Source organism: Orcinus orca, chromosome 13, assembly GCF_937001465.1.
Source record: "Orcinus orca chromosome 13, mOrcOrc1.1, whole genome shotgun sequence".
Taxonomy (NCBI): domain Eukaryota; kingdom Metazoa; phylum Chordata; class Mammalia; order Artiodactyla; family Delphinidae; genus Orcinus; species Orcinus orca.
This window is the reverse complement of record NC_064571.1, coordinates 9,719,763-9,739,851: the sequence shown is the minus strand read 5'-3', so window position 1 is coordinate 9,739,851 and position 20,089 is coordinate 9,719,763. Positions and strand designations below refer to the sequence as shown.

The 20,089-nt window shown below is 53.7% G+C and overlaps 1 protein-coding gene across 2 annotated transcripts in view; it reads left to right on the top strand.

Moving 5' to 3' along the window:
* Positions 1-20,089, top strand: part of KCNIP3 (potassium voltage-gated channel interacting protein 3) — a 90,490-nt gene that overhangs the window by 52,061 nt on the left and 18,340 nt on the right. Inside the window, exon 1 of one of the 2 annotated variants that reach the window (XM_004277797.3) lies at positions 9,749-9,851. The exons of the other annotated variant lie outside the window; for it this stretch is intronic. Within the exon in view, the coding sequence (XP_004277845.1) occupies positions 9,749-9,851 (103 nt within the window). Of the gene's footprint in view, positions 1-9,748; positions 9,852-20,089 lie in introns of those variants that run through there. 2 annotated transcript variants of the gene reach the window in all.

The following is a 20,089-nucleotide window of genomic DNA, read 5'->3' as shown; positions in this document are numbered from 1 at the left end:
CATGGTTGCCCCTCTACAAAATTAGGATTCTGTTAGAGAGAAAGAAGGGAAGAACAGATACTAAGTCTGTGTAACCAGAAGTCTCTGCCACAAGGGTAAATGATGTTGTTTCCTCCATTGTTAGGGTTGGTGTGGGGATGAAACCAGGTAATTCTTACAAAGCATTTAGCAGGTACCTGGCTCAGTAAATGGCAGTGAGTATTCTTGAACTTGAACTTTTATAATGGCCCATCTAAGGAATGTCTTCACAAGAGGCTGACTCCTCTGCAGACCGCTCACCAGGACCACCCATAGAGTGAGGGCTCAATAAATACCTGTGGCATTGACTTGTCTAAGCCCCGCCCAAGGAGAGGCCTGTCAGTAGAGGCTGGTGAGACACAGCCCTTTGTAAAACTCTGCATTGGAGGAAATTGGCTCTCTTTACTCAGAGGGTAGAGGGGTGAGAACTTGGGCCTTGGGCTTAGATACTATAAGGAGAGGGGTATTCGTGCAGACACTGTTGCTTATTTGCCCCAATCTACCCCTTACCTTCTCCCTCTTTAGAGAGCTCTGGTTTCAGCCCCAGATTCAACCATGAGAAGAGCTGAGCCTTCTTCCCCGCCCCAGGGGGTAGTCCTGACTGATCTGAGCCATCACATTTGTATTAATTAGGGTAGCTCAGGTGCTGTAACAGTGAGACACCCAAAACCCAGTAGCTTAAGAACGAAGAAGTTTACTTCTCTCTCTTTGACCATCTTGAGCTCCGTGTTCAGGTTGGTCGGAGGCTCTGCTCTACACAGATATTCAGGTGCCTTCCACCTTGTGGCTTTGCCAACCCCTAGAGCTGTGTCACTGTTACATGGTTAAGGCTGGTCACTGCCACATGTGGGCTCCAGCGGTAGGGTTGGGGAGGGGAAGCTATGCCCAGTGCAGTAAGGGCTCCACCCAGAAGGGGTGCACTTCACCTCTGTTCACATTCTGCTGGAGGGAACTTAATCACATTTCCAGGCCGTGGGCGTTTTGGAAATGCAGTCCCAAGCTCCATGTGTTCAGGGACAACTCTGTTTGTCACCACAGAGGGTAGAATGAATTTTGGTGGGGGACTGGCAGTCTCTGTCCCTGTTCACCAGCAAACACCTGTGCCCATCCTTCTTCCATGTCTATAGCACACTTCCTCCCAACGTAAGGGAGGTAAGGTAAGAACGGGAAACACACAGTAGACAGTGGTCCATTGCAATTCTCAAATCCTGCTAGATGGAAATTACAAATAGAAGTATCATTGCTGTCAGAACTCTCCCTATCCAAACTCAGGAACTGCACAGAGTCAGATAAATTTTTGAGCTGTCTTTCCTTCATGGACTCTCATGTTTGTTATCCAAAACTCAGGAATCTGATAGATTTGGATAACAAATTACTCCTGACCTGAGCTTGTTGCAGGAAGGGGGACCCCATCCAGGGCCCGAGAGTGGGCTCTTATCTAACACTTGGAAATGAATTGTCTGAGGAAACACACGTGCTGACAAAGCAAAAGACTTTATTGGAAAAGGGCGCCTGGACGGAGAGCAGTGGGGTAAGGGAACCCACGAGAACTGCTCTGCACGCGGCTCGCAGTCTCAGGTTTTATGGTAATGGGGTTAGTCTCCAGGTTGTCTCTGGCCAATCATCTTGCTTGTGCCCATATTTGGTCTGACTCAGGGTCCTTCCTGGTGGTGCGTACATCTCTCAGCCAAGATGGATTCCAGCTCGAAGGTCTCTGGGAGGTTGGCAGGACATATTATGGGCTGATGTCTCCTTCCTCCTTTTGGCCCCTCCCGGATTCTTCCAGCTGGCGGTAGCTTGTTAGTTCTTTGTTCCTTATTGGGACCTCCTGTTGTGAGATAGCTCATGCAAGCTGTCATTATCGTGACTTGCCAGGGTGGGCGGTTTCAGTCAATGGTTCCCTAAGAAACTCACTAAAAATAACTCTCACTATCTGACTTCAGGAAACACGTATAGTGAGGATTTGTATAGGGAGGATTCCTGGGCTACCTGCCCTGGCAGTGAAATGAGAAAGCTCAATCGGCCCAGTTCTGCTCTCTGAGACCACCTACCATGTCCCCTCCTCCAAGGTCCCAGCCTTACCCTCCAGGAGGACCTTCCCTCTCCATTTCCCATTTGTGTTCATTTGGCCACATTGGAAGTAGGTGTTGGGAGGTGTGCCCTCCTTTGAGGCCATAGAGCTGCCCAAGTTTTCTGCTAGTGCAAGTTGGGAGGCCCAAGAGTTACTGTAAGTCTTAATTAGACACAGGCTTTTGGGGACTAGGCTTCTGACCACAATATAATTCCCTCAAAGACTTGGTCAGTTTCTGATCCATTTGCTTCCAGTTGGTTCCTTGGTCAGTAACCATTGGCAAAGTTCTTTTCTGAATATAGTTCTGACAGCTGCTCTATTTCTTAGCTTCCTTGTCCTACCCATCACTTCCTCTCACCTTTGTTTGGCTAAATGTTCGGCTGGTGAATCTTTATTTTTTTTATTATAAATTTATTTATTTAGTTAGTTATTTTTGGCTGCATGGGTCTTCGTTGTGGTGTGCGGGCTTCTCATTGTGATGGCTTCTCTTGTTGTGGAGCACGGGCTCTAGGCACGCGGGCTTCAGTAGTTGTGGCACACGGGCTCAGTAGTTGTGGCTTGCGGGCTCTAGAGCACAGGCTCAGTAGTTGTGGCGCATGGGCTTAGTTGCATCGCGGCATGTGGGATCTTCCCAGACCAGGGCTCAAACCCGCGTCGCCTGCATTGGCAGGCGGATTCTTAACCACTGTGCCACCAGGGAAGTCCCGGCTGGTAAATCTTAAAGGACCCCTGAAAGATGCTTTTTTGCACTTTTCTCTTCTGTTTGGTCCAAAAGCACTTTCCTTTTCCAGCACTGTGAAGCCTTCAATATCTGGTATTTCCCTCTTCTCTTCCACTTCTACTTTCAAAACAGCCAACTTTCACTTGATCTTTTTAGAAGTTTATTTCTTTCTCCCTTAACAGCTCATGGTGAGTGGTCCAGATGGGTGGGAAGCTGTGCTCCATGTGGTCATTCAGGGAGCCAGAGCCCTTCCATCTCGTGGCACCATCCCCCCAGCCCCTTCCCAAGTTTGTCATGATCTACATGGCTGAGTCTGGTCATCAACATGTCTGGGTTCCAGCCAGTGGGAGAAGAGAAGAGACAATGAGTAGTAGACTTACTCACTGTCTTAAGTGACAGTGTGCCCAAAGCAGCCCATCACTTCCACTGGCAAGAACTTAGTCACATGGCCACCCCTAATTGCAAAGGAGTCTGAGAAATGCTGTCACTATCAGGCAGCCATGTCCCTGGTTAAGACATTTTTTTACTGTAGAAGAGAATGAGTTTTGATGGAGGGCTAGCAGTCTCTGCTACAGTGGTGGTCTCGCTCCTCTTGCCAGCAGCTGATTTAGGGATGGCATGTGAAACAATTCCAGCCAATGAAACATGAGGGATTGTTCATGAGAAGCTTAATGGAAAAGTTTTCCTTGCTGTAAGAAAGGACGTTGTCATGTCAGGGCATGATGTCTGGAACTAGGCATTCATTTTGTGATCATGAGGTCAATACTGGTAGATGCTCTGTGGCTGGCAGTGTAGGTAGATACAAGATCCCAGGTCCTTAAATATACTGCTGGATCTGAGCTGACTGCCCCTGGAGCCAGCCTCCTACTGGACTTCCTGTGTGTGACATGCTATAGTTCCTTATAGTTTAAGCTAATGAATGGAGGTTTTCTGTTACCTGTGGCCATAAATCTCTCACATTTCATCTGAAGCTGGGCTGGAACAGAGCTTGTGTGGATGGGTTCTGTGTGGCCCCACGGGTCTGTTTGATTGCAGCGTTTGGGTGATGCTACAAGGCAAAGAGGACTGGTCGTGGCTCCGAGGAAGCAGGCTCCTTCAGGAACAAGGTCCCTCGTGTGTGTTTTTGGATCCTTTCACATCCATCAGCTTCTCAGATGCTCATAGCTCATAGTGTGACTGGCAGGTAAATGTCAGCAAGTTACCCCATTTTGCAAGAAGGAAAGGAAAGCTCAGAGAGGTGGTATGCCTTGGCCAAGTCTGTTAACAGGCTAGGGCTGGAACTAGGGACTTGGCCCTGGTTCTCCTGGACTCCCAGTCTAATGCTCTTGCTAGTGACACAGGACACCCTCTGCTGTAATAATTGGAGAAAAGGCATCGTCCGACATTTTGCAAATACTCATACGAGGCAGGTAATACCTATATCTTCAGGAATGTTACAATCTAGTGGGAGCGCATAAACAAATAAATGAACACACAAATAAATATCTAAGTTCACACTGTGATAACTGCAAAAAGGGAACGGGATGGGGGCCATGTAGAGACTAATAAAGGGGAGGAGGGCAGGGAAGTCACCTCTGCAGACGTGACATTAAGCTGAGAACCAAAGGACGAGTAGGATGTGTGTAGGGGAGGAGGAGGAAGGGTACTACAGCTCAGGGAAGAGCCTGCACAGAGACCTGGGGATGGGAGAGTCCTGGTACCTGCAAGTGTGGCTGGGGTCACATGAGCAAAGGAGAGGAGGAGGAGCCTGACCACATGGGTCTAAGGGACAGGGTGGCGTTGAATTAAACTCACAGGCTCTGGGGCTTCCCTGGTGGCGCAGTGGTTGAGAGTCCACCTGCCGATGCAGGGGACGCGGGTTCGTGCCCCGGTCCGGGAAGATCCCACATGCCGCGGAGCGGCTGGGCCCGTGAGCCATGGCCGCTGAGCCTGCGCGTCCGGAGCCTGTGCGCCGCAACGGGAGAGGCCACAACAGTGAGAGGCCCGCGTACCGCAAAAAAAAAAAAAAAAAAAAAAATCACAGGCTCTGGAGCTGGACTGCTTGGGTTCAAATCCTAACGCTGTGGTTTATCAGCTGCCCTTAAACGAAGCATTAGCCACTCTGCGCTTCAGTGTCCTCCCCTTGCCAAGCCCCTGCCTTATCGGGCTCTGTGAGGAACGAGGGACATGAGCTGTGCTGAAGTGCCTGGTACACAGCAAGTGCGCAGAAGATGTCCGCGGCTCTTATGGGGTTTGTTATGGATTTTGGCCTTTGTTCTGTGAGTAGTGGAAAATGCATTCATCGGGACCATCTTGGTTGCAAGGGACAGCAACCCAACTCACACTGGCTTAGGCAACAATAGGAGGATTTATTGGCTCCTCTAACTGAAAGATATAGGTTTGAATGTGCCATCAGGCACAGCTGGATCCAGGCACACGGTATCGTGTGCTGGACTCAGTTTCTTTCTCTCTACATTTTGCTCTGCTTTCTCGTGAGGTGACTACATTCTCAGGCTCGCTGGCCTCACATGGTGGCGGGGTGGCCACTTAGCTGCCATAGTAAGAGAGAGTGCTTCTCCCCTGCTTGTCCAGGGCCAGTCCCACGAGGTCTGTCATCATCCTGGCTCCCATCTGGTGCCCATCCCTGAGCCGATCACATGGCAGCAGAGGGGTGTTGTGGAGCAGGAAAAGAGGAACTGATGCTGATCGACCAGTCGTATCCCCAAACCCCTGAAATCACTGGCCTGAGGCTGGCAAGGGCAGGGGGTTCAACCAAGGAAATCAGGGAGCTGTTACCAAATCAGGGGGAGGGATACCGAGCAGGCAAACACAACCAGTGTTGAGTCCGAGAGCCACTGGAGATTCCCAAGCCAGGGAAGGACGGGACCTGACCTTCACCTAGAGATGAGCATTCTGGCTGCCGAATGGAGAAGAGATAGGAGGACAGAGCGGAGGTGGGGAGAGGCATTGGGGCCGCGGGTGATGTCGCGAGCACAGGGGAGAGGGACGATGGCGTGGCTGGGCCGGTTGCCACTAGGAGCAGAGATGGATGAGAAAGAGGCACGGTGCCAGAGCTAGGTGACAGACTGGGCAGGAGCGGGGACAGGCAGATCCCAGTCTAAGAGCCGGGGTTTTGGCCTGAGCAGTTGAGGCAGGGAGCTTGAGGAGGGGCTGGGGTGGGGCAAGACTGAGTGTCCGGCTTTGAGGAGCCCTGGGCCATCACGGGGAGGAGTCCTAGAGGCATGTCTTTGGCCTGTGGAATTCTTGTCTGGTTGTTATGAAATATGAGAAGGATGAATAAATTGCATAACGCCTGCTCTGCTCAGTAGAATGCACTAGAACCAAGGGAGGCCTGCCCTCCAGAGAGTTGGGACAGGAACAACTAACTTGCTGGGCTGTTTGCAGGCAACGTGTCCCTCTAAACAGCCTGTGTCCGTCCCCATTCCTCCCTGAAGAGTCAAAAGACCTCTTGAAATCCTTGGGCAGCTAGGTGATCAGCAACAGCAGGCAGGCGGCGTCCGATGAATGTTGGCCAAACTGACAGGGTCCCTGCCCACAAGAGCGGTGGGGCAGCGCGGATGACATGGAAGATGTCTGGGCTGACAGCTGAGACACACAGCGCAGAAGGTGTGGCCCACGCAGCAGAGGCCTCGCGGGTTCAGGGGAGAGAGGGTTAATGCAGGTGGTTGGTGGTGTGATCTGGGCTGGTTTCCTGGAGGCAGAACTGGAGTGGCATCAAAAATATTCCAGGCCAAAAAAACCCCCCAAAATTCCAGGCCAAAGGAAAACCATAACCTCAGGCATCGGGGTGCAAGCCTAGGTTTAGCGGGCACCCCACCCAGCTCCAAAGCAGCTGGGTTTCTGAAATGTTCTAAGGTAGATCAGGACACCAGTGCCTCGGGGACCTCCAGCGAGGGCTCAGGGCCCTCCAGGCTTCCCTCGTCATCTGAGGAAGAGCCAGTGGCTCCCTCTTATTTCTCTACATCTGTGGCAGCCCTCAGCCCCCTGCCCTGCAGAGATGTCTGTGTCTGTGCCCCTCCCCTGAGCCTGCCCCTCCCCCAAGGCAGGGAGCTGGCACGGAGCACTGCCGACACCCAGCTTGCCTTTGGGGAGTGGGGGAGGGGTGAGTGCATGCCAGGGCAAATGCCGCCCTGGGGGGGAGCTAGAGGCAGCTGGGAAAGGCCTGGCCTGGCACCCCATGGGTGTGGGGAGGAGGTATGGGACTTGGGGGATCATCTGCCAGCTCCCCTCTCTAGGTCCTGGGCAAGAGGAGGTGTGACAGGGCTGCCAGCACAGCCTCAGTGGACCTAGGTTGGCCCCAGAGCTGGCAGGCCCCGGGCTAGTGAACGAGCAGGGGAATCAACTTCCCATCCATTAGGCCCCTGGCCCCGGCTGCTAATGCCGAGCGGACATTCTGCTCTCAGCCCCGGTATCCACTTAGGCGTCGTTAATATTTTACACCGCAGAGCCAGAGATCGATGTCTCGTTTCTAGCTCAGTGTTTATGGGCAGTCATTGAAGCTTTCACAGGGGAGATGCTCGGGAGCACCAGGGGAAACTGAGGCAGGGAGCAGGGCTGGGGCAGCTCAGGAGGACCCGCCCCCGTCGGAGCCTGCGACACATGCCGCTCCTTGTCTTATTCAATCCTTTACAAGCCCCTGGAGAGGTTGGATTATCACCCCTGTTTTATGGATGAGGAACAGGCTTAGGGAGGTTTCGCATCGCTGGGCTTTTAACCAGGCTGTCGAGCGAGGACTGGTGGGAACTAGCTGCGACACAGGCTAGATTTTGCTCAGCACTTAAGTGTGTAAATTAGATGGCAGGAGGCTTTTTAACCTTTCTAGACTTTTACACACAAGCAACTCATGGGCTCTAACAGAACCACATTCTCCTGCAATCGTTAGCATCTCTACTTAGACCTCTTGCCTTTGGTCAGTGGAGATTCACCACATGCCCACTTAAATGGAATTGAAAGCTGTGCATTTATAGTTCTTTAAAAATATCTCCAATAACTCAGTCTTTTACCCAGGTGTGTTAAATAGTGAGGTTGAACTGCACAGGCGGAAAGAGACGTCACAGCCTCTCTCTGCTTCAGCTTCCACCAGGAGCAGTGCGGTTTCCTGGGAAAGCATCTGCTCTGGCATCCAGCAGGCCTGGGCTGCACCTATATCCCCTTCCATAATCCACTCTCTAGGTCTCGGTTTTCTCACCTGTAAAATGGGGGAAGAGGAATGCCCACTGGGGGAGCCCTTAAGGATTACAAGTAAAGCTAAAGCCTTGGCTCGCTTGCAGCTCCTGCGGGGCCCTCAGCGGCGCACGCGGCGGTTTCCCGCCCTGCCCTGCCCTGGGAACTGTCCCCTGCGCCTGGGACGCAGTACACTCTCAGTATTTGTTGAATGAATGACAGAGTGGGTAGTAGAGGCTCCATAAATGGAAGCTGCTATTGTTCAGGCCCCAGGTCCAAACAGGGTTAACGCTCACAAGCGTGGTACGGGGCTGGATTTCCCCCTCCGCTAAGACAACAGAGAAAAGGAGAACTTGATGTTCACAGCGGCGCACGCTTCCAGCGCCTGGAGTCTTGGGCTGGTGAGGACACCGCCGTGCGGAGCGCCCGCTGGAGGGCAGCAGAGAGTCACGGCTTCGGGCCTCAAGTCCCGGAGTTTGGGGGCTTGGAGGATTCCGGGCCCCGCCCTGCCACGCCCCCTCCTCTCCCCTTCCTCTCTCCTTCCTTTCCGCGGCTTTCCTTTTCTACCCAGTGACCCCGGGCTGGAAGAAATCGATCCACAAACGATTTAGCACTCCCTTGCGCTACCCGCGCGTAGCACTTGGCATCCGCTCAGCTCTTTCCCACAGCCGGAAAGGCAGGCACCAGCCCCTCTTTGGGGAGGAGGAGGAGGAGGAGGAGGCGGCAAGTCCGTGACTCGACCAAGGTCACGCAGCAAAGTCAGAATCTGAACTCAGCTCCATAGACTCTAATGCCAAAGCCCAACTCCCTCCTAAAGCCTCGAGCGCATGCGGGTTTCCTGAACTTTGGATACCAACTTTTCCATTTTCAGCGGGGGCCAGACCCGGGCCAAGTTCAATCTCGGGCCGTGGGCTGATGGTTGTGGGAAATACCCTGGGGCGAGAGGGCTTCCCGGATCCTCCGAAGGCCAGCTCTGCGCTGGCCCGCCGGGCGGAGATTGGCGGTGGCCAGGCTCAGTGCTCCTCCGCCAGGAGAGGGGAGCCCCGACTCCCCACTGGGAGCGGCGCTGCGACTCCCTTCCTCTCCGGCCCCGGCCCCCTGCCCAGCCACTCGGCCCCACCCTGCACGGGCGGTTCGGTGAAACCGCCGACCGCGCGGCCTCCCGGGGTCTGGCGGTGTAGCGGTGGCTCGGAGCCAGACTCCGTCTGGGGGCTGGCCCGTGCGGGGCGGGGCCGCCTCCCTCCGCCCCTTCCCGGGCTGGCGCGGGGGGGTGGGCCGCAGGGGACTCCTCCCCGGGTGGTCGCCGCGCCTAGGCCAATGAGCGCGCCGGGAGCCGCGATGGAGGCTGGGGCAGCCGGGAGCTCCCCGGAGCGCCCGGGACCCCCGCAGACCCCGCGCCCCGGAGCCCGTGAGGCTGGAGAGGGGGCGAAAGAGGCGCGGCGCCCGCGCCGGGCATGGAGGCGCCTCTGGCCCGCGCCGTCTGCCCGAGCTGCGCTCCGCGCCGCCGCTTCTCGAAGTTTGCCGGCTGACTTGGAAAGTTGCGCTGTGCTCGGCCGCCGCGCGGGGTCCAACCTCCTGGCCGGTCCCAGCTCGCCGCCGCCGCCGCCGCCGCCCTCCGCGGGGCCCCGGCCCCGCCGACAGCCGCAGCGCCGCCTGCCTGGGGCATGTGAGCCGCCGTCTCCCCTAGAGGCCGGGCAGGCTGCACCGGCCCCTGTGCCTCCAGAGGCAGCGCGCGGGCGAGGGGCACGCCCCGGCCCCAGGTAGCCCGGGCCGCCATGGGCATCCAGGGCATGGAGCTGTGCGCCATGGCCGTGGTGGTACTGCTGTTCATCGCCGTCCTCAAGCAGTTCGGCATCCTGGAGCCCATGTCCATGGAAGGTAACGCACGGCCACCCGCCCTTCCGCTGCCCTGCGCCGGGGGCCAGCGGTCAGAGGGGAGGGAACAGCACTTGCGCTCCGGGGTGCGGGTTCCCGGGTCCGGCGAGGAGCGGCCCTCAGGGACGCTGAGCTCCGCGGCCCTGCCCGCCTCGACCGCCGCCCCCTCCCGGCTCCGGAGGGCTGGCCTGGGACTAAGGGGGCAGCGAAGGCTCGGGCTCTGAAGAGTCCCAGGGGGGATGGAGCCGCGGCGCTTGGGGTGGGTGTGAGTGAGACGCTGGTGACACCTCGAGAGGGCACCCCTGGCTGTCCTAGGCCCGCCGGTCTTAGCCGCCCCCAGTGAGCACGGCCGGCTTGGCCGCCCGGTGGTGGGGGGTGGCACAGGGTGAAGATTACAGGAAGGACCCTCAGCCCAGGGCATCAGGCTGCAGCAGCGAGTAACATAAAACCTCTGCTGAGTGATGGGCCGTTCCTTCGACTCTTAGCCCACAGTCCCCTTCCCCAGGCAAGGCTCAGGGATAGGTAACCAAACCCTCAGGCGCCACGTTTCGGTCTCAATAAAATATTAACTGAGGAGACAGACCTACTCTTAACTCAGACACTGATGGCCTCCCTGGGACCCCTGACAGGGACCCTTAGAGTTGCTTCCCAACCTTAGGTACCTCCCTCCCACTTCTGGGCAGGTTAGAAGGAGCCCCTCCAGGGCACACCCATTGTGAAGGGGACCTTGACCCACCAGGCCTGTAACTTATCCTCTGCGCCCTGAACCTCTGGACTGTGGGGAAGGGGCCAGCCAGTCCTGTTCCTGTCACCTGTGTGCCCCTGTTGTCCTCTCAGAGGAGGATGGGCACCCTGCCTGTCTCAGCACTCTGCTGACCTTGCCAGGCTCCAGCTCCTGGGACTGAGACCCAGAGGCCCAGAGAGGGGAGGAGGAAGAACCTGTCCTTGCCGCTGGACTACCCCGCAGCCCCTCTCTCTGGCCTAGGGATGCGCCCCAACCCCCTGCAAACGGCTGCTGAGGGCAGGAAGGGGCCCAGGACCAGGAAGCAAGGCCCGGCTCCATTCAGAGCCCAGGGCTGGTTCTTTACCTGAAGTCCACAGCCATGTGCCCTTCAGAACCCACTGGGCAGCATCACACCTTTTCTAGGTGAGTTCAGGAGGCCGAGAGAGAAGGGACTTGCTCAGGGTGGTTCTGAGAAGTGCCGCCTTGAACTTCACATTTTAGTTGGGGAAGAAAATCGCCCAAACTGGGCCTGCACTTGGCTGGATGGCTGCTGACCCTGGCAGGAGGAATCTATGACAGGTGACTCCATAGGCAGTGCAGGTAGGGGTAGGTGGGCATCCCACACTGCTGTGCCCTGAGGACCCATGTTTCCTGGGGGCACTAGCCTGCCCACTGTCCCCTATCCTTTCTCCATCTGGAGACTGCAGTGGGGTGGTTGGTACTTGGGAAACCACTACATTGCTCTTTCCCCATTTCCTGGGACCACCAGAGGCCGGGGGCAGCAGCCAGGCTCACTCTGCTTAGTACTCCAAACCCTTCTTAACCGAGCCCACCATGCTCACAGGTCTGGCAGCCGTAAGTTTACCTTTGTGATTTCTAAGGAGAAGGGATTTCTTTACAGGGTGGATCGGATGTCCAAGACTACGGATGGTTTATTCAACTTGCTAAAAAAACCCACTTCAGGCTCTAATGAGTTTGTCTTTTCTGGTATATTTGCCCATTTGTGCCCCTTGGAGTTCTGGGGTCTCGATGCGGTGGGAGAAGCACAGAGCCTCAGAGTCAACCAGGTCTGAGTTGGGATCCTGTCACCCACACGTACTGGCCGTAAAGCTCCTTAACCTGTCTGAAACTCAGCTTGACCATCTGTAAAGTGGGGCCAATAACTCCTGCCCCGTGGGGCTGCAGCACACTTTAGTCAGTAGGGCTTTAATGGCCCCCAGGATTGCTCCTGGTGTGTAATAACTGCACAAACGTGTGAACCGTTGCTATCACCAATAGTTAGAGATAGAATGATTACTCTTCATAGCAGAACTGATTCACAGATGAAAACATTCTCTCACTCAGACCTCCCCTGCCTGCGTCAGAGGGAGGGAGTTATAAGTACCAGATGTTCCATGTTGATGGGGAGTGGAGCCCGCTAAGTGCCTGGAAGGACCCATTGGTCAGGCAGGGTCTAAGGGGCGCAGTCATGGCCTGGGAGCGGCCCAGACCCTTCGGGCCCAGCCTGGAGGTGAGCTGGCACTGAGGGAAGAGGGCTAGTGCCCAGCTCCCCTCCAGGCCTTCTCGTGTGCAATTGGATGTGCTCTTGTCCTCTCCGAGCCTCCGTAGTTCTCATCTGTAAGAGACCAGAGTTATGGTGCCCCTGGGGATTGTTAGGAACTAATGGATTTGAGTTCTAGGGACACAGGCTTCCAGAAGTAGATGCAGAAGTTGAAAGACCTTCCTCTCTCCGCCCTGTCAGTCTCTGTCTTGGGGCGGCTCCGTGGGGGGGAGTTCCAGCCGGGCTTGGCCACTAGCTCACCGGGTGACTTTGGTGCATCTAAGCTTCTGGAACCTCAGTTTCCTCATCTGTAGAATGAGGAAAATAACAGAATATTTTCTCTTATACACCTCACAGGGGTGTGGTGAGCTGAAGCACTGTGAAAAAGTTACAAGCGAGACGCAAATCTAAGGGATCTCAGAAGTGCGGGCACACTGGTAAAAAGTGAGCCTGGGCTGGTAAGCCTGGGGCCTATTTGCAAGGCCGGCCCAGCCCTGACAGCAGACGTTTTCGTCCACATCTGTGGCCCAGGGCTTGACTTTGACTAATGCCTCTCTCATCTCGGTTCAGATTTCCCAAGTTCTAGACTAGTAGCTCTCGACCAAGGGCAGTTTTGCTCCTCAGTGGACGTTTGGTAAGGTCTGGAGGCGTTCGGATGTCACGGTTGATAGGGAGGGTACCACTGGCATCTAGTGGGCAGAGGCCAGGGGTGCTGCTAAACATTCTGCAAGGCACAGGCAGCCGTCACCGTAAAGAATGGTCAGGCCCAGTGTCAGTCGTGAGGGTGAGCACCCTTGCTCTGGAAGGAATTCTGACCTGGGGCTGGGAGAACTGCCTTGCAGCTCTGCTGTGGTCCCTGACCTGCTGTCATTCACCTGGGAAGATCACTTTTCCTAGCTGAGCTCTGCTTCCTTGTCTGTAAGTGGGCGGTTCGATTAGAGGCACCATCTCCCCTGGGAACGTTCCCTGACCCTTCTGGATCCCTGCCCCTCAGGTTGTATTAGATGACACTGTCCTGAAATTTTCTCACTGTCCTGAAATTGTCTACGTCCCTGTCCCCATCAAATGTGAGCTCTCCAAGGGTGGCACGGACTTGTGTCCATACACTTGTGGCCCCAGAGTGTGTGCCCAGCACTGCCTGGCAAACAGCAGGCGCTGAGTCTGTGTAAACCATATGCCATTTTCAGCCACAGTCGTTGGCCACCCATCGTATGCCAGGTAGTGTGATCTCGACCCTCCCTTTAGGGCAGCCCTGGGGGATGCCGTCTGAGGCCAGGGTCCCTCTGGCTGGGGTGGCGGCAAGGAGGCTGGATTGTGAGGGCCTGAGTACAGGCAGGTATAGAGAACAGAGCAAGAGAGAGTAGTGCCCGCGGCAGAGATAGGCACAGCCTGGCCCACCACCCTGTTGCTCCCTCTGAGTGGCGGCCCCAGCCCTCTGCAGCTGCCCTCTGCACAGCTGCCCATGGGGGCCTGGCCTCGCAAAGGTGACCTGCGTGCCTGGTGGGTCCACAGGCGACTCTTGGCTTGGAGTGGGCCCGCAGGTCTGCCGTTCCTCCTACCCCTTCTCCTGCTCTTCTTCCCCCCGGCACCCTCTGCTGCCTTTGCTGAGGGCGTGATGATGTTCTGAGCACCCTGGGTTCCCTTCTCCTTGACGGAGTCCACCACTCTTGGTAAACTGCAAGTCCCTCAAGACTCCTGCAGCCCCTGGGCAGAGTGTCCAGATCTGAGATGCTAATGACAGTGACAGTAGCGGGCATCTAGTGAGCGCTCTCTGCTCTAGGCACTTGATACACATCATAATTTGGTCCTCAACAGCAGGCCCACTTTACAGAGGAGGAAACTGAGGCTCGGGGAGTGGCAGAGCTAGTACCTTTTCGAACTCTGGCGCACCCGTCCTGGATGCATCTCTAACTCTGCACGGCTAGGGCGGCTTCGGACACAGCTCTGTGTCCCAGCCTCCTACAGTGCAGGTGTCAGGAGTCCAAAGTGGAGGCAGCTGTCTGGGTTCATATCCCAAGTGGGAAAGGTCTCCCTCGTAGGGCTGCATGAATGTGCGCAGAGCTCATAAAGCAGGGCCTGGCGTGGAGTAAGTGCTGTATGTGTTAGCTCTCGTCATTTCTTACCAAAAACGTCCTAGCCCGAATTCCCCCCAGGGTCACACATCACTAACTTGTGGACTAGCAGTTAGTGGCAGAGGAGGATGCACTTGACAGGTACTTCACCACGGCGGGTGTCCTTCACCGTGTGCTCTGTAAGGTCCGGGCTCCTGGGCCCCCGGGCCTGGCAAAGGGAAGGAGAGAGGTAGGCTCTGTGTGGGCGGCTCCTGCAAGACAGGGAGGTGGGCTGGAGCCCAGGCCTGATGTTGCTGTGGGCTGGGGGACTTAGGCAAGGCCCCCTCCCCACCTCCCCAAGTCAGTGCCTCGACGGTTGCACGTCTAGACGCAGCCAGAGGTTTCAAAGCAGCTTGATGGAACCTCAAAAGAAGCCGTACTTAGAAGCCTGGACCCCCGACACATAGAAAGGGCGCTGCTCAGATTGAGAAGGGAGTCTTGCTACACAGGCCTCCCCTTACCCCACGGCAGCCCCTGGGGCTTCTCTGTGGGACCCCAAGATCTAGGTGTCACTTGACCAGCAGAGAGTGAGGGATGAGATCCGCCAGCTGAGTTCAAGAGGGGCCGGAGCCATCAAGTGTGGACGGCAGCTTGGAGTTTTGCTGCCAAGGGAAGCAAAGCTGGGTGCTGGCTGGCAGGAGAAGCCGCCTAGTGGGAAGCCCCGCAGAGGTGTCGGGGCAGCCAGCGTTGTGGGAAGGCTCCTGCACGGGGGCAGGTGAAAAGCGCCCCTCACCCGGTACCTGGTGCCCTTAACTCAGAAAATGAAAGACTCGGAGCCACCTTTCCCGAGCCCCTGCAAGTGGGTCCTGCGCAGAGGGGGCTGCGTGGAGTGGGGGACGGGAACAGGGACTGAGACGTTTACGCAGTGGGAAGAAAGCCTGGTTTGTAACCTATCAGGCTATGGTACAACCTTGAGACGTTTAGCCTTAAAACAATTCTCTTCAAGCCTCGTGCTTTCACTCCTTTGACAAAATGCTTGTTTGATAGAGAGGTGAAATCTGTATTGCTGACCCTCTGGTTATCAATGAATACTACTTAATGGGGAGGGGATGGCCCCGGACTAGCCCCTAGAGAGGGGAGGGGAGGGCTGAGCGCAGGGCGATGATAGAGGCAGGTTGACTTCACAGTTTTGCCAAACAAGGCCCCTCGGCGTGTTGAGGAAAGCCGTGCAGGTGGCTGTTTAGGTCCGTTCATCGCCGGTGCACCTGTGATTGCAGAAGGAGGGTGTGATGTCTTGGGCAGCTCCTAAGAGATCTGGCTGCGTCTCCACTGAAACTAACCAAAGAGGGAGGAACCTGTGGATTTCTCCTGTGCAAGAGCCAGGAGAGGCCTCCAGCGCCCCTGGGAGCAGGTAGGGTCCCTGGCACCTGGCCTGACGCTGTGGGCGTCAGGAAGGAACCGGGCTCCCTGCGCCTGGGACGACCCCACAGAGCCCAGCGTGAGGCCAGCGGGCTGGGCAGGATGCTGTGGAATCGGGCTTCTGGAGGAAGGGGCAGCCAGCTCCTCAGGAAGGAGCGGGGGGAAGGGTCCACAGAGCCCGGGAGTCGGGTGGGCGTAGAGAACTGGTAGCTATTTCCCAAACCAAGAAACAGGAGGGATTTCCTCTGCCTCTTGTATTCTGCCGGCCCAAGTGCAAGTGTCAGAGTTAAAAACTTGACTCTCACTTGTTTAGGGAACAAGCAGGAGAGCAAAGCTGTTTCAGAAACTGATGCTACATAGGAATCAAAACTGGTTGATGTCCCAAAGGGCAAATTCATAGCCAGTAACTTGAAGGGCCATATTTTCCAAGGATGGAAATCATTCCGTCCCTAGTGGACACAAGTCATTTGCAACCTATCAGTCTGGTTGACGTCTAGCTTCGCAGCACCTGGGCTCTGTTGGATAGAAAATAAGTCGAGCAGAGTTTCCTAAAGCAAGTGTTCTAGTGTGACGTTGAAAAGCCCTCGGCGATCTTCCTGCCTTATCTTCCAGTTCTGAGTAATTAACACCCGCGTCTTGGTGGAAGGCACCAGCAGTCACTTAGTCTCCCAGGTCAGAAACATGAGGTCATCCTTGGCTCTGCCCACCCAGCCCTGGTCCACTTGGTAGCCAGAGGCAGTGGCTTCTTCCTTCTTGACACCTTCTGCCGGTCTCTCTTCTCTGTGTCACCTCATTTGACACCTAAGGCCACTCTGGAATGAAGATCAGACAAGCCCTTCCTCCACTCTGGCCCTTCCATGGCTCCCGTGCCCATATATCCCTTGGCTCACCTTGGACCCTCTGCCCAGGGTGCCCTTTGACCGTGCTGTCATTGCACCTGAGTCTTGGAGTATCGCCTTTCTCTCTGATTCCCCACCCACTCCCTGCCCAACAGGTGTGAACCACACAGCATGTTGCTTCAGGAGGTAAGCCTGGACTAGAGACGTTAAAAGTGACACCCAAGGCAATAATCCATGAACCCACCCAAGCAAACATAGCCGTGGGGGATCCGCCCATCCAGCATGTGCTACAGAGCGTGCCCCACATACAGGTACTGTTCCAGGGTTGGGTGCAGCAGAGAGCAGGCAGGAGAGCCAGTCGTCTTGTTCTGCTCGGGCTGCTATAACAGAATAGCATGGACCAGGGGCCTTAAACAACAGAAATTTATTTTCTCGCAATTCTGGAGACCGGAAGTCCCCGATCAAGGTGCCAGCAGGGTTGGCTTCTGGTGGGGCCTCTCTTCTTGGCGTGCAGATGGCCACCTTCTTGCCGTGTCCTCACATGGCCTTTCCTCCCCCTCATATTGGAGGGGAAAATCACTCTTCTTCTTCTTATAAGGTCACCATAACCTATTGGATTAGGACCCCACCTTTATGACCTCATTGAACCTTAATTACCTCCTAAAGACCTCATCACTTTGGGGGTTAGGGCTTAAACATATGAGTTGGGGAGAGAGGGACACAGTTCCGTCCATCGCACCAGTAAACAGAGGAATATGCATATGCCAGGGAGTCATGGCCAAATGAAGAAAGTAAAACAGAGATGGGGGATAGATAGGAACGCGGGGTGTGTGTGACACCCCTGAGGAGGTTATGATTGATCAGAGGCCTTCAAGGGAGGAGCATTCGAGCCAGAGAGAAGAGCAAGGGAGTGTGCCTGGTGGGTGTGAGGGGCCAGAGGGGCCAGCATGGCTGAAGGCAGGGGGAGCAAAGGGAGGGACCTGGGAGATGAGGTCAGAGCTGGGGGCGGGGGAGCACATTTATTGGCCATTTAAGGACTTTGGTGCAGGAGGTTGTAGCATGGAGGGGTACCTGAGGATATGTCTTCAGCAGCTTCCTCCAGCACGACTTCAAAAATAGACCGATGGGATCCAGGGCAGAAGCAGGGAGAGAAGCCAGGAGAGATGATGGAGCCCTGGAGCCTGGTGGGGGCAGTGGAGGTGGGAGAGGGGCTCAGAGGCAGGTGCAGGTTGAGGGTCGCGCTGGCAGGGTTTGCGTGGGGATCGAGTGTTGGGAGGAAGGTCTATGCCCAGGGTTTCGGCATGAGCACCCGCGGGATGGAGCTGTCGTCCGTTCTTGTACCAGCCTCACAATTGTTATTGCAGTGATTATGAATATGTGTTAGTATCTAATAGGGAAAACTCCCTCTTTACTCTTCCTTTCTAGATTTTTATGGACTTTTTAATTCCTCGTTATACATTTCAGAGTAAATTTATCAAGGTCTTCAAAAAATCCAACTGGATTTTTGAGATGGTGTTGAATGTACAGTTTATTACAGGAGAAATAACATCTTTATAATGTTATTATGGTCCTATCTAAAATAGAATGTCTCATTTATTCAGATTATCTTTCTATATAGCAGTCCTTCAAGTTTTGCTTAATACTTAGATACTTTTAATTTTTATTGCTATTATGAATGTTATCTTTTTTATTATATTATTAAGGGGTTATTACTGGTGTAGAAAATTGCTGTTGATTTTCATAAATTAATCTTGCATCTGGCAACCTTACTGAACTCTCAGGTATATTGATTCTTTTTGTCACTCTAGGGACCATACCATCTATAAATAGTGTTAGTTTTATCTTATACTTCCCAACTCTTACACTGTTTGGGGTTTTTTTTTGTTGTTGTTTTTTGGGGGTTTTTTGCCTTTTTCAAGATTTCCTTAGAGCGTTGGCCAGACATCAATTAGTGGTGACTGTGGCCAACCTTGGCTTGTCCCAAATCTTAAAGAAAATATGTCTGAGCCTTTACCGTTAAACCTAATATCGTCTGTAAATAAATATATGGTTCGCAAATATAAGCTGCATCAAGTTAATAAAGTTCCCTTTGATTCTTAGCTTGCTAAGAGTTTTTGTCTATTTATTTAATTATAAATAGATGTGGAGGTTTATCAAATGCCTTTTCTGTATTAGGATTTTCATATGATTTTCTCTCCTTATACTCTTACAAATAAAACCTTCTTGATCCTGGTGTACTTTAAAAAAAATAATACAGTTGGATTCAGTTACCTGACATTTGGTTTAAGATTTTGCATCTATGTTCAAAAGTGAAATGGGCACATAATTTTCTTTTTGTTTATTTGTTTGTTTTTCCAGCTGTATTGAGATATAATTAACACGTAGCATTGTGTACATTTATGAAATGATCACCCCAATAAAGTTAGCTGATACATCCATCACCTCACGTAATTACCATTTTTGTTGTTATTGTGGGGAGAGCAATTAAGATCTGCTCCCCTAGCAACTTTCAAGTATACAATACAGTTTTGCTAACTGTAGTCCCCATGCTGTACTACAGATCCCCAGAACTTATTCTTTTTTTTTTTTGGATAGTTACATTTTTTTTTTTCTTTAAATTTATTTGTCTATTTATTTTTGGCTGCGTTGGGTCTTCGTTGCTGCGCGCGGGCTTTCTCTAGTTGCGGCGAGCAGTGGCTTCCCTTGTTACGGAGTATGGGCTCTAGGCGCACGGGCTTCAGTAGTTGTGGCACACGGGCTCAGTAGTTGTGGCTTGTGGGCTCTAGAGCGCAGGCTCAGTAGTTGTGGCACACGGGCTTAGTTGCTCCGTGGCATGTGGGATCTTCCCGGACCAGGGCTCGAACCCATGTCCCCTGCCTGGGAAGGTGGATTCTTAACTGCTGAGCCACCAGGAAAGCCCCAGAACTTATTCTTGTACCCTTTGACCAACATCTCCCCATCCCTCAATCCCCACCGCACACACCCCCCCACCGTCTCCTGGCAACCACCAATCTACTCTCTGTTTCTTTGAGTTTGGCTTTTTTTTAGATGCCACATATAAGTGAGATCATACAGTATTTGTCTTTCTATGTCTGACTTACTTCACTTAGCATAATGTCCTCAAAGTTCATCCATGTTGTCACTACTTTTCATACTTGTGTTGTCCTTGTATGATTTAGGAATCAAGAAGACCGTACTGATCACTGGATTAGCAATGTGGAGATCACTGGTGATCTTAGAAAAGCAGTTTGCGTGGCGCGGTGGGGCGGATGCCCCATAGAAGTTAAGATCAAGGGAGACTGGGAGGAGAGGAAGTGAAGACAGTGCGTTAAAGGACAGAAAAAGGCACTAGCTTGAGGGAAAATAGGGTCAACGGAGTTTTGTTTTCTGGATTTTCGATGAAAGAAATAGCAGCTGGTTTGGGATTTTTGTCTTATTTTATTTTTTGGCCCCCAGGGGCAGAGGATTAAGTTAATTGACTCTATTAACTTCACGGGACAGTATCAGTCTTGACCCACTTAAAACCCATCTCTTATTTATTTTTTTTCCCTTTTATCCCCTCCTTTCCCTCTTTGCCTAGAGGCAACTATTCTAAGTTTTATTTTATTTTTTCTAATTTATATACAGTACACTTAGCCTTTTTTTTTTTTTGATGTCCAGTCCATGAA